Here is a 12,001-nt window from a genome sequence, read left to right as displayed (position 1 = left end):
GCAATGACATATCTGACAAAGGACTTATCTCTAGAATTTATAGAAAACTCCAACACCTCAACAACAAAAAGACAACAATCCAATTGAAAAACGGGCAGAAGACACGAATAGACACTTCACCAAAGAGGATATTCAGGCAGCCAACAAACATATGAAGAAATGCTCACGATCATTAGCCATTAGAGAGATGCAAATCAAAGCAACAATGAGATACCATCTTGCCCCGGCACTAGTAGCAAAGTTCAACAAGACAGAAAATAACAAATGCTGGCAAAGATGTGGAGAGATTGGGACTCTCATACAATGCTGGTGGGACTGTAAAATGATACTACCACTATGGAAAGCAGCATGGCAATTCCTTAAAAAGTTAGAATTAGAAATACCATTTGACCTAGCCATTCCATTACTATTACTAGGTATATTAAAGAAGTGAGAGCCATGACAAGAACAGACACATGCACACCCATGTTCATCACAGAACTATTTATAATAGCCAAGAGATGGAAACAACCTAGGTGCCCATCACAGAAGAATGAATAACCAAACTATGGTATATACACACAATGGAATACTATGCAACCCTAAAGAATAACCTAGAATCCGCAAAACACCGCATAACGTGGATGAACTTGGAGGACATGATGCTGAGTGAAATAAGTCAATCAAATAAGGACAAATATTGTATTAGTCTGTTATTGTAAAAAGTCAAGGAAAGGTTTTAAATGGAAGGATATTTTCCTTGTTGGTTACCAGGGGTGGGAGCGGAAGGGAGAAAACACTGTTGGATAGGTAGAGACAAGTATTGATTTGGGTGAAGAGAAGGGCAATGTACCAAATGTGAGTGATCAACACGGTGGCATTAAGGAAGAGGAAGACAGAGAGAGGTACATAGGAGGTACAGAGAACAAAGATGAACCTTTTTGCACATACAGTACTGTGTTGTCAGTGAAAGCAAACATGGGTATATGGGTGGATAGATGGGTGGACAGGCTGAACTAGCAGGTATGTCTATGAAGCAGGGAGTATACCCAAGAACATGTATAGGGTTGGCAGACAATGGTCCTATAATTGTATTTGATCTAAATTCCCAGGTGCATAGTAGAGCTGACAAGAGACAAGGCTGTAGTCACTTCTTGGCCACAGCCAGCTACCCAGAGTAGTTGAACCGGTGGGGTCAGGACCATAGTCGCTGGGGACATCAAACTCAATTGGCATAACATACTACACAAAACATTGCTCCAACTCCTACTTTGGCGAGTAGCAACTGGGATCTTAAAAGCTTGCAAGTGGCCATCTGGATGCAACAATGGGTCTCTCCTTGTCCAGAGCAAAGAAGAATGAAGAAAACCAAAATTCATGGAAACAATTAGTCCTAGCGACTGGTACACCATCTGATCTGAAGCCTCTACAACTATGAGACCAGAAGAACTAGACTGTGGTGCCCAGCTAGCACTGTCAACCACTTGGAGGGGGATCTACGTAGGAGATCCTGGATAGAGCAGAACAATATGGAACAAAACTCAAAATCATTAAATAAAAAAAAAAGTGGGGAGCCAGGTTTGCTAGTCTGATGGAAACTAATGGAACCCCTTAGACTATGGCCCCCAGCTGCCCTTCAGGTCTGGAATTGAACCCACTCCTGTGGCTTCCATCCAAACAAAAGACAAGTATATAAGGTGAACAATTACATTAAGTAGATACACTCCTTGGAGAGAACAATCATAGGAGAATAGAAGGGCTGTGTATGCATAAGGAGACAACTCAGGGTGGGGCAGGAGTGCATAGAGGGAAGGACACAGGGAAGAAGTAACTATGGGGATGTGATAGTTGGAGCTGTGTGTCAACTTGGCTGGACCACAATTCTGTGTGGTTGTTTCCATGATGGGATCAGATGACTATGTTCTGAGTGGCCAATCTGTTGCAAGGGAGTTTCCCTAGGGGTGTGGCCTGGTTCCAGTATATCCAAGGACATCCTGGGAAGAGAGACATTCTTCTGTGGATCTGGATTCTGTTGTGCTGCCTACAACTGTCCGTGAGTGAACAGTCCACCATTCGGCCTGGAGATCTTGGATTCATCATTCGTTGGAGTCAACAGCCAGTGTACTGCCTGCCAGCCTTGAGCTCCTCAGCCCCTGTGATTGCAAGAGTCAGGACAAGCCTCTAGCTTAATGTTTGATCCAGGAACTTTGGACTTGCCAGCTTCTATAAGTGTGTGAGCCATTTTCCTAAGATAAATTTCTCTCTCTCTCTCTCTCTCTCTCTCTCTCTCTCTCAATCTCCCTCTCCCTCTCCCCTCTCCCTCTTCCCCTCCCCCATCCTTTCTCTCTCTATATATAAGCTTTACTGGTTTTTGTTTCTCTAGAGAACCCAGTCTAACACAGGGGAGGAAGTGGGAGCAGAGCTGTTGCATTGTTGGAAATTGTAGTCAATGTCATGAGACAAAGTATATGTGAGCTGCTGTATGTAAAGTGAATTTGCTCTGTAAACTTTTACCCAGATCACAATTTAAAAAGAAAGAAAGAAAGAAAGAAAAACTAGGGAGCTGTGGTCGACTTTTGAGCATTAGGAAAAGCAAGCTAGAAATGTGGGAAGGATAGACTAAAGAAACACCAAGCAGTGGCCCAACTTGAGATACTGCTCAAACACTCCCGGAAAGTTAAAAAATGGCACTGGCTGGGGGTGGTGAGAAAGAATTGGAAGAGAGTCAAGGGAGACTCACTGAAGGGCTGGAATTGGGAACTGACCAGATGGGGCGATAAGTGAGTGAAAAGAATCTAGTACCATCCCAAAGTTTAAGTCCTGGAGGATAAATGAAGGCAAGACATTGGAAACCTTAACTTGTGGAGAGGAGGAAATGACTTCAGCCTTCAACATACTGAGTCTTAAACACCTGCACCATCTTGACATGGGACAGGTTAGTAGAGAAAGGATGATGTGGGGCCACAGCTTAGGAGAGAGGTTGGCTGGAAATCTCCAGCAAGGGTCCCAAGGTGTGGGAGTAGCTGGGATCAGACCAGAGAAGTGTGTGACTGTAGAGATGATAGAGGGCAGAGCCTCTCATATGGATGGAAGGAGAAAAGGCAGAGAGGATGTAGTCAGAATTAAACTAGACTGAGCTCTAGTGGTGTACTGGTTAAGGCATTTGGGTGATAATCAAAAGGTCAGTAGTCTGAACCCACCAGCTGATCCACAGAAGAAAGATGGGAAAGATGTTTCTGTAAAGATTTGCAGCCTTGGAAACCTAATGGAGGTCAGTATGAATTGGAACTGACCTGGTAGTGAGTCTGGTTTTTTGTTTTGGAGACAATCGTATCAAGAGCTATTACAATGTCAGGGGATGATGTCGGCTATTGGTTCCACCTTCAAAATACATCCAGACTTTGACTTCTCATCATTTTCATTACCACCACCCTGGTGATTCCCTGAATTACTGCAATACCACCCTAAATATTCCCAGCTTCTATCACTGACCCTATGGAAAATTGTTTAAGGGTCACAAATTCCTCCCATCCCAACAGGCATACACCTTTGAAATGCAACTCTGTTGCTCCTCCCTCCAGAGATGGAGTCTATTTCCCCAGATTCTTGAACTTGGGCTAGTCTTGGGATTGCCTTTGACCGACAGTATATGGCAGAGGTGACATTATGTGAGTTCCTGAGGCAAATCCTCAAGAACCCTTGTGGGTTCCACCTTTGCTCTCTTAGAATACTGCACACCATGTAAGCAAGCTGGTCTAGCTGGATGAGAGGTCACATGGTAGAGAACGAAGGCACATTACTGACAGCCAGCACCAGCTGTCAAATGTGTGAGGCCATCTTGGACCTTCCAGCCCTGCTGCCCCTCCAGCTGACTGCAACTTTAGGACTGAGCCTAGGCAAAGCCAACAGAGGAAGAACTACCTGGCCAAGCCAAAGAATCATGGGAAATAATAAATCATTGTTTTAAGCCACTGTTTTGAGGTTGTTTGTTATGCAGTACAAGACAGTTAATATACCTCCTCCAGTTTATCCCACCACTTGTCTGTCAGTTTGTCATACTCTGGTAGCTTTTATGTTGGTGTGAGGCTGGAGGCTATGCTACTGGTATTTCAAATACCAGCAGGGGTCACCCATGGAGGACAGGTTTCAGTGGAGCTTCCAGACTAAGACAGACTTGGCAGGAGGAAGGGGCCAACCAGTTCTCAAAGAAATGGCCAGTGAATACCTTATGAATAGCGGTGAAACACTGTCTGATATATTACTGGAAAACTTTAAGAATAGCCATGAAACACTGCCCTATATACTGCCAGGAGATGAGCTGCTACGGTCAGAAGGCACTCAAATTACAACTGGGAAGAGCTGCCTCCTCAAAGTAAAGTCGACCTTAATGCTGTGGATGGAATAAAGCCTCTGAGGCCTCCGTTTGCTGATGGGGCAAGACTCAAAATGGACAAAAATAGCTGCAAACATACATTAATAATCAGAACATGGAATGTACAAAGTATGAATCTAGCAAAATTGGAAGTTGTCAAAAATGAAATTAAATGCATAAGATCAACATCCTTGGCATTAGTGAGCTGAAATGGACTGGTTTTGGCCATTTTGAATCAAACCACCATATGATCTACTATACCAGGAGTGACAAATTGAAGAGGAAATAGCGTGGCATGTATTGTCACAAAGAATGTTTCAAGATCTATCCTGAAGTACAAAGCTGTCAGTGATAGGATAATATCCATATCCCTACATGGAAGACCAGTTAATACTACTATTATTCAAACAAATTTACATACCAATCACCAAAGCCAAACACAAGGAAATTGAAGATTTTTACCAACTTCTGCAGTTTCAAATTGACCAAACATGCAACCAAGGTATGTTGATTATCACTGGTAACTGAAATGCAAAAGTTGGAAACAAAGAAGAATCACCGTTAGCTGCAAAATTTGGCCTTGGAGATAGAAATAATGCTGGAGATCACATGATAGAATTTTGCAAGACCAATGACTTGTTCACTGCAAGAACCTTTTTTCAACAACACGAACAGCAGCTATACACATGGATTTCACCAAATGGAGTACACAGAAATCAGACTGACTATATCTGTGGCAAGAGGCAAAGGAGAAGCTCAGTATCTTCAGCCAAAACAAGGCCAGGAGCTGACTGTGGAAGAGACCATCAGCTGCTCATATGCAAGTTCAAGTTGAAGCTGAAGATGATTAAAAGAAGTTCATGACAGCCCAAATATGACCTTGATTGTATCCACCTGAATTTAGAGACCATCCAAAGAAACAGGTTTGATGCACTGAACACCACTGCCCAAAAACAGAAGAATTGTGGGATGACATCAAGAACATCATATGTGAAGAAAGCAAAAGGTCATTAAAAAAAACAGTAAAGGAAGAAAAGATCAAAATAGATGTCAGAAGACACTCTGAAACTTGCTCTTGTACAGAGAGTAGCTAACGTAAATGGAAGAAACAAAAAAATAAAAGAGCTGAACAAGATTTCGAAGAGCAGCTTGAGAAAACAAAGTCAATTATTATAATGAAATGTGGAAAGACCTGGAGTTAGAAAACCAAAAAGGAAGAACATGCTTAGTGTTTCTCAAGCTGAAAGAAATGAAGAAAAAAAATCAAGCTTTGAGTTCTTGTACTGAAAGATTCTATGGGCAAAATATTGAATGATGCAGGAAACATCAAAAGAAGATGGAAGGAATACACAGAGTCACTGTACCAAAAAGAACTTGTTGATGTTCATCCACTTCAGGAGGTGGCCTATGATCAAGAACCAATAGTACTGAAGGAAGAAGCCGAAGCTGCTGCACTGTAGGAATTGGCAAAAAAAAAAACAAGGCTCCAGGACTTGACGGAATAACCATGGAGACATTTCAACAAATGGATGCCACACTAGAAGCACTTACTCATCTATGCCAAGAAAACTGGAAGACCGCTACATAGCCAATTGACTAGAAGGGGATGTATATTTGTGCCCATTACAAAGAAAGGTGATCCAACACAACGTAGAAATTATTGAACAATATCATTAATATTACACTCAAGTAAAATCTTGCTGAAGATAATTCAAAAATGGTTGCAATAGTATATTGACAGGGAACTTCCAGAAATGCAAACTGGATTCAGAAGAGGATGTGGAATGAGGGATATCATTACTTTCAGCCAAGATACATCTGACATCAGCAAAGAATACCAGAAAGATGTCTACTTGTGTTTTATTGACTATGCAAAATCATTTGATTGCATGGATCATAACAAATTATTGATACGATTAAGAAGAATGGGAATTCCAGAACACTGAATTGTACTCATGAGGAACGTGTACATAAACCAAGAGGCTGTCATTTGAACAGAACAAGGGGATACTGCATGGTTTAATATCAGGAAGAGTGCATAAGGGTTGTATCCTTTCACCATCCTTATTCAATGTGTATGCTGAAGAAATAATACAAGAAGCTGGATTATATGAAGAAGAATGTGTCATCAGGATTGGAGGAAGACTCATTAACCACCTGTGATATGCAGGCAACAAAACTTCACTTGCTGAAAGGGAAGATGACTGGAAGCACCTATTGAGGAAGACTGAAGAATACAGTCTGCAGTATGGATTACGTCCCAACAGAAAGAAAACAAAAATCCTCACAACTGGACCAATGAGCAGCATCACAATAAATGGAGAGAAGATTGATGTCATCAAAGATTTTTTTATTACTTGGTTCTACAATCAACACCAATGTAAGCAGCAGTCAAGAAATCAGATGATGCATTCATTGGGCAAATTTGCTACAAAAGACCTCTTTAAAGTTCTGAAAAGCAAAGATGTCTCTTTGAAGACTAAGGTGCACCTAACCCAAGCCATGGTTATTCTCAGTCACCTCATATGCATGTGAAAGGTGGACAATGAATAAGGAAGACTGAAGAAGAGTTGATGCTTTTGAGTTGTGGTGTTGGAGAAGAATGCTAAGAGTACAATTAACTGCCAGAACGAATAAGTCTGTCTTGGACGAAGTGCAGCTGGAATGCTCCTAGGAAGTGAGAATGGCCAGACAAGTCTGGCCTACTTTGGTCATGCTGTTAGAAAGGACCATTCCCTGGAGAAGGAGGGAATGGAGGGTCAGGGAAAATATAAAAGGAAGAAGGCCCTCAATGAGGTGGACTGACCCAGTGGCTCCAACGATGAGCTCAAGAATAGCAAGGATTGTGAGGCTGGCACAGGACTGGACAGTGTTTCATTCTGTTGTACACAGGGCCGCTATGAGTCCTAACTGCCTGGACAGCACCTAACAACAACTACTACTACTCCACTTTATTCTTTGCACAGCAGTCAGAGTATACTATTAAACATATGTCTTATCTTGTCACTTTTCTGCTTACCACTCTCCTATATGGACTATTCCACTCAGTAAAACTTAAAATCCTATGGGTCCTTCATGGTCTTCTCCCCTCCTGTTTCCTATCACTCTCCCCCTTGCTCACTCCTCACCCCTACATGCTTCCTCCTTAGAGTTTTTGTTCTTTTTGTCTTCTCCAAAGGTAACTGAAAGGTTCCTCTCCTCACTTCTTTCATGTCTTAATTCACCTTCACTGACACTATTTAAAACTACAGACCACCCCTCTACATCCTTCTTACTCCATCCCTGCTTTCCTTTGCTCCATATCCCTTACCAACAGCTGGCAGCCCTAATGTGTTCCCTCTTTATCTGTCTGACTTCCCTTACAAGCAATGCAAGGTCCCCAATGGCAGAGATTCCTATCTGTCATGTCTGTATCCTATTATTGTTGTTAGTTGCTGTTTAGTTGATTTTCGACTCACAGCAACCGCGTGTGGCAGAGTAGAACTGTCTCATTGTGTTTCCTAGGCTATAATCTTTACAGCAGCAAATTGCCAGGTCTTTCTCCCACTGAACCGCTGGCTGTCTTTGAACCACCAGCCTTTAAGTTAACAGTACGAACCACCAAGCTGCTTGTTTGTATTGTTACCACCTAACCTTTCTAGCACATGTAGGCCTTCAATAACTATTTGTTGGATAAATGAACGAGTTGACAGCTCACTGAATGCTAGTACCCCAACAGTGGGGAAACGAAGTTCTGAAAGGGACTATGGGAAAGGAGTGTGCTCAACCTCCTCTTGCCCCTATAAATGAACGCACCTGTGAGAAAAATATGTCATCGGTAGAAAACTCTACCTGTAATACGTTCCTCTCCGAAAGGGATCCTGGAAAATTTCATAGCACATTTATTGCTGTCTCTGTCCCACTTGCTGGCAGACAGGCAGGTACACATACTTAGTGAAAGGAACTGGTCCCTTACACCCAATGTGACTCTGTCCCTTGCAGAGAAGGACATGCTACTCACAAGGGCTGAGGGCTTACCACTCAATGGCGCTATCTCGGCTGGCGTCATCTTTACAGTCAGAATCCAAGAAAATGTCCTTGTAGATCCTCCCACACAGGCAGAACATGTCGGGGGCCGGGTGGTCACTGCTCTGCAGAACCTGGAGCACGACCTGAAGCGCCTTCTCACGGTCACCCACACTGTTTCTCCTGAAAGGCATATGTCACAGGATCACAAATGGTAGAATCAAGACAAAGGAGCAAATGTGCATTCATTCTGCTCAAGATCTGGGTGTAAGAAACACCATGCTTTATTTAGCAGGGAAACAAATTCTAAATAATATTTTTCGTATTTAAATGCTCAACTGCTTAAGAGACACTACCAGTTACTCTCATACCATTATCTACTTGATCCTTTATCTATAAATCAGACCCAGACTTTGAGTGAAAGCATACACAGGTTAATTTTTTTTTGGAAGGAAAAAAAAAATATATGGTTGCCTCCTATAGCCTCATGTGCATACAAAGACTAGACAATAAACAAGGAAGACAGAAGAACAACTCATGTGGTTGCAGCTTTGGCGAAGAATACTGAATACACCATGGAATACCAGAAGAATGAACACATCTGTCTCTGAGGAAGTACAGCTGGAATAAGTACTTTGGTCCTAACATCAGGAGGCACCTAACAAGTGTTTCCTGCATGTTTTTTTCAAAACAAAGAACACCTTCATTGCTTGGGCTATTAACAGAAATCAGAGACAAAAGGACGAACTTAGTTCTTTGTCTCACAGCTTCTGAATTTCAGAAAGCCCAGATGAACTCACATTTCTTTACCTGCAACGCCTTGCCCCCTTCAAACCAGAAAGGGCCCTAGCAACTCCTGTTTCCCTATCTTTTGTTACACCCACCGGAACAGGACATTTAGGAAATTGTTTCTATTTTCATTAATCACAAATCTCTTGTCATTAGTGTATGTGCTTATATGCTAAAGCTTTCATTTTATGCACAGGAAATGGATTCCATAAACAATCGTTAAAATCATTTTTGCCAATTACCAAATCACCTGAGTTTGGGTTCCTGTGAAAGTCTGGGGGAAAATGTCCACTGGTGCAGCAACTGTTGAGTAAACTATGGCCCATCCACCCACTGGAATGCTAAAGCTCTGTAAAAAGTCATCAGACAACTGCCACACAAAGTTCCAGAATGTACTGTTAAGGGAAAAGAAGCAAGGTGTTGAGTAATATGTACAGAAGACTACCTTTTAATCTAAGAAAAGGGGAGATTTGAATAAATACACATATTTGCTTTTATTCATTCAAAACGGAAGGATAAACCAAAAAGTAATAAAAGTAGTTACTAATGGGTAGAGGAAGGAGACACTGTGAAGGGGCTAGCAGGGATAGAAGTTATACTTCTTGGAATGTGACTCTGAAACAATTTTCAAATTATATAATTTTACATAATTATAAAAGAAAATGAAATAAATAAAGAAGTGCTATCTGCAATCAAGTGTATCATCCAAGTTTGCAGTTGGGGCAAAATTAAATGAAGGAACCCATGTATCTGGCTGATGGCTTAACCATAGTGGAATGAAAGCATTTCATCTCATTTTAAAACACAGCAATTTGACTGTATTTCCTTAAGAGCATACACCCTAAGGAAAAAAATATATACATGCAAAGAAATCCTAACTTGTTTTCAGTTATCATATTGTTAGTGATAATATTAATATTGGTATTTGGAAAAAATTATATATACTGCAGAAAACAACAAATAATGATGTTAACATTAGGAACAAGATTTTTCAGGATGAGAGAGAGAGAGATACAATACATAATTAAAGAAGTGAAAATCCTGTAATTCCAAATTTAAATTGGAACATCAGTATAAACTCACGAAATGGTTTCCCTTAAATATACATGTATATATTTCTAGCCCTGTCCTGATAGCAATGAGGACCCCCAAGCCCTAACTGGAGTCTCTAAATATTATCTCACTAAAAGGCATCAATGCTTCTTGGAGAAATAGACAAGCAAATATCTAAGATGATCCTGGAACATCTTACTGCACTAATATCAGAAAGACTCACAAGCCAACTTGAATCATTTTCTAGCCAAAGATGGGAGGGGCAATTTAACATCAAGAAGAATAATGATTACAAAGGACTGAAATACATCAAATATGCTAAAATGATGAGCGCATGATTTTATAAAACCTCACCAGTCATCTTTGAAAAACAATTAGTTGGTTTCTTAGCATCCTCCAAACTAACAAGGGCAAACATCAAGTATTTATTCTGTTTTCTATATAAACTATACATCAGAGTAACCAAGTTGTTAATGGGGAGAAATTCTCTTTATAAAGCACTTGCATTAATAAGTTAGAAATACTGATCAAATACACATATCATTATTTTGAAATCCTTAATGAAGTAATGGATCTAGGCAGTGGCTAGCATCACAAAAAGAGAACTAGATATAAATAAATACATACCATCACCTATTCAATATTATTTTAATAATAATAATAATCAAACCATAATCTGAAATGAGCCTCCAGACCTACCAACTTAGAAGAGGAATAAGTGGACAGAGAACTCTTTAAACTACATCACAGGAATATGATGAGCCAAATCCAGACAGCTGGAAATGCTGCACAACAAAAGCTTTTTCAACAAATACATCATAAAGAAAACAAAACAGAAGAGGAAACCTATATACTAACAACAGGAGTGCTATATCAACCAAATGCAATTTACAGATTTTCTCTGGATTTCAATCCAAATAAACAAACTGCAAAATATATATCTATATATATCTATAGATAGATAGATAGATAGATAGATAGAGATAGATAGATACAACTTGGAAAATCTGAACACCAATACTGAGGAATGATTGTTTAGGTATGATAGCATAGTTGTAATTATTTTTTAAAATGTGTTTAACTTTTGGAGACACATACTGAACTATATGGATAAATTGAGATGTCTTTGCTTTATAATATATTCAGGGTTGGGGTGCTTTAGAGTTCAGGGAGTGAATGGGGATATGGAGCAAACAAGACTGGCCACACAATGTTAATTACTGACATGGATAAGGGGTCCATTGTACTATTCCCTACTTTTGTTTATGTTTAAAATTTTCCAGAATAAAAAATAAAATTTTACCCTTTTTTTAACAGGTACCTACTATCCTGACAATTCTACTTCTAGAACCTATAACATGAAAATACTTATCTACATATCCAAGCAATTTTGAACATGTCTATTACATCACAATATGTAAAGGTGAAAATTTACAGATAACACAAATGTCCATAAACAGATGAGTATCAAAATGTACTTTGCAGCAACTACAGGATATCATGCAACTCTTATGAAGATGCAGATCTATATGTTATTATATAGATAAATATAACGTCCATAATGTTTCATGTAAAAAAAAATTGCTCAACTAAGTATACAGCATCCCTTGCTACCATCCCGAGAGGGACCGGGTCACCAGGAGCAAGGTAAGCACGGGCGGGCTGGTGTTTCCTCACTGATCTGCACTGAACACTTTCCCTTGTTACCCTCCCGAGAGGGACCGGGTCTCCGGGAGCAAGGTAAGCACGGGCGTAGCACAGAGTAGCAGGCCGGAAGAGCAGGAGAAAGGGGTAAAACCCAGG

At 40.4% G+C, this 12,001-nt stretch overlaps 1 protein-coding gene across 1 annotated transcript in view; it reads right to left on the bottom strand.

Moving 5' to 3' along the window:
• Positions 1 to 12,001, bottom strand: part of MAP3K15 (mitogen-activated protein kinase kinase kinase 15) — a 164,483-nt gene that overhangs the window by 60,676 nt on the left and 91,806 nt on the right. The window contains exon 7 of the mRNA XM_042782662.1: positions 8,369 to 8,539. Within this exon, the coding sequence (XP_042638596.1) occupies positions 8,369 to 8,539 (171 nt within the window). The remainder of the gene's footprint in view (positions 1 to 8,368; positions 8,540 to 12,001) is intronic.

Source organism: Orycteropus afer, unplaced genomic scaffold, assembly GCF_000298275.1.
Source record: "Orycteropus afer afer isolate SDZICR_OR568_19922 unplaced genomic scaffold, OryAfe1.0 scaffold00404, whole genome shotgun sequence".
NCBI classification, from domain to species: Eukaryota; Metazoa; Chordata; class Mammalia; order Tubulidentata; family Orycteropodidae; genus Orycteropus; species Orycteropus afer.
Note: the sequence above shows the minus strand (reverse complement) of the source record. Positions and strands in the feature narration are given on the sequence as shown.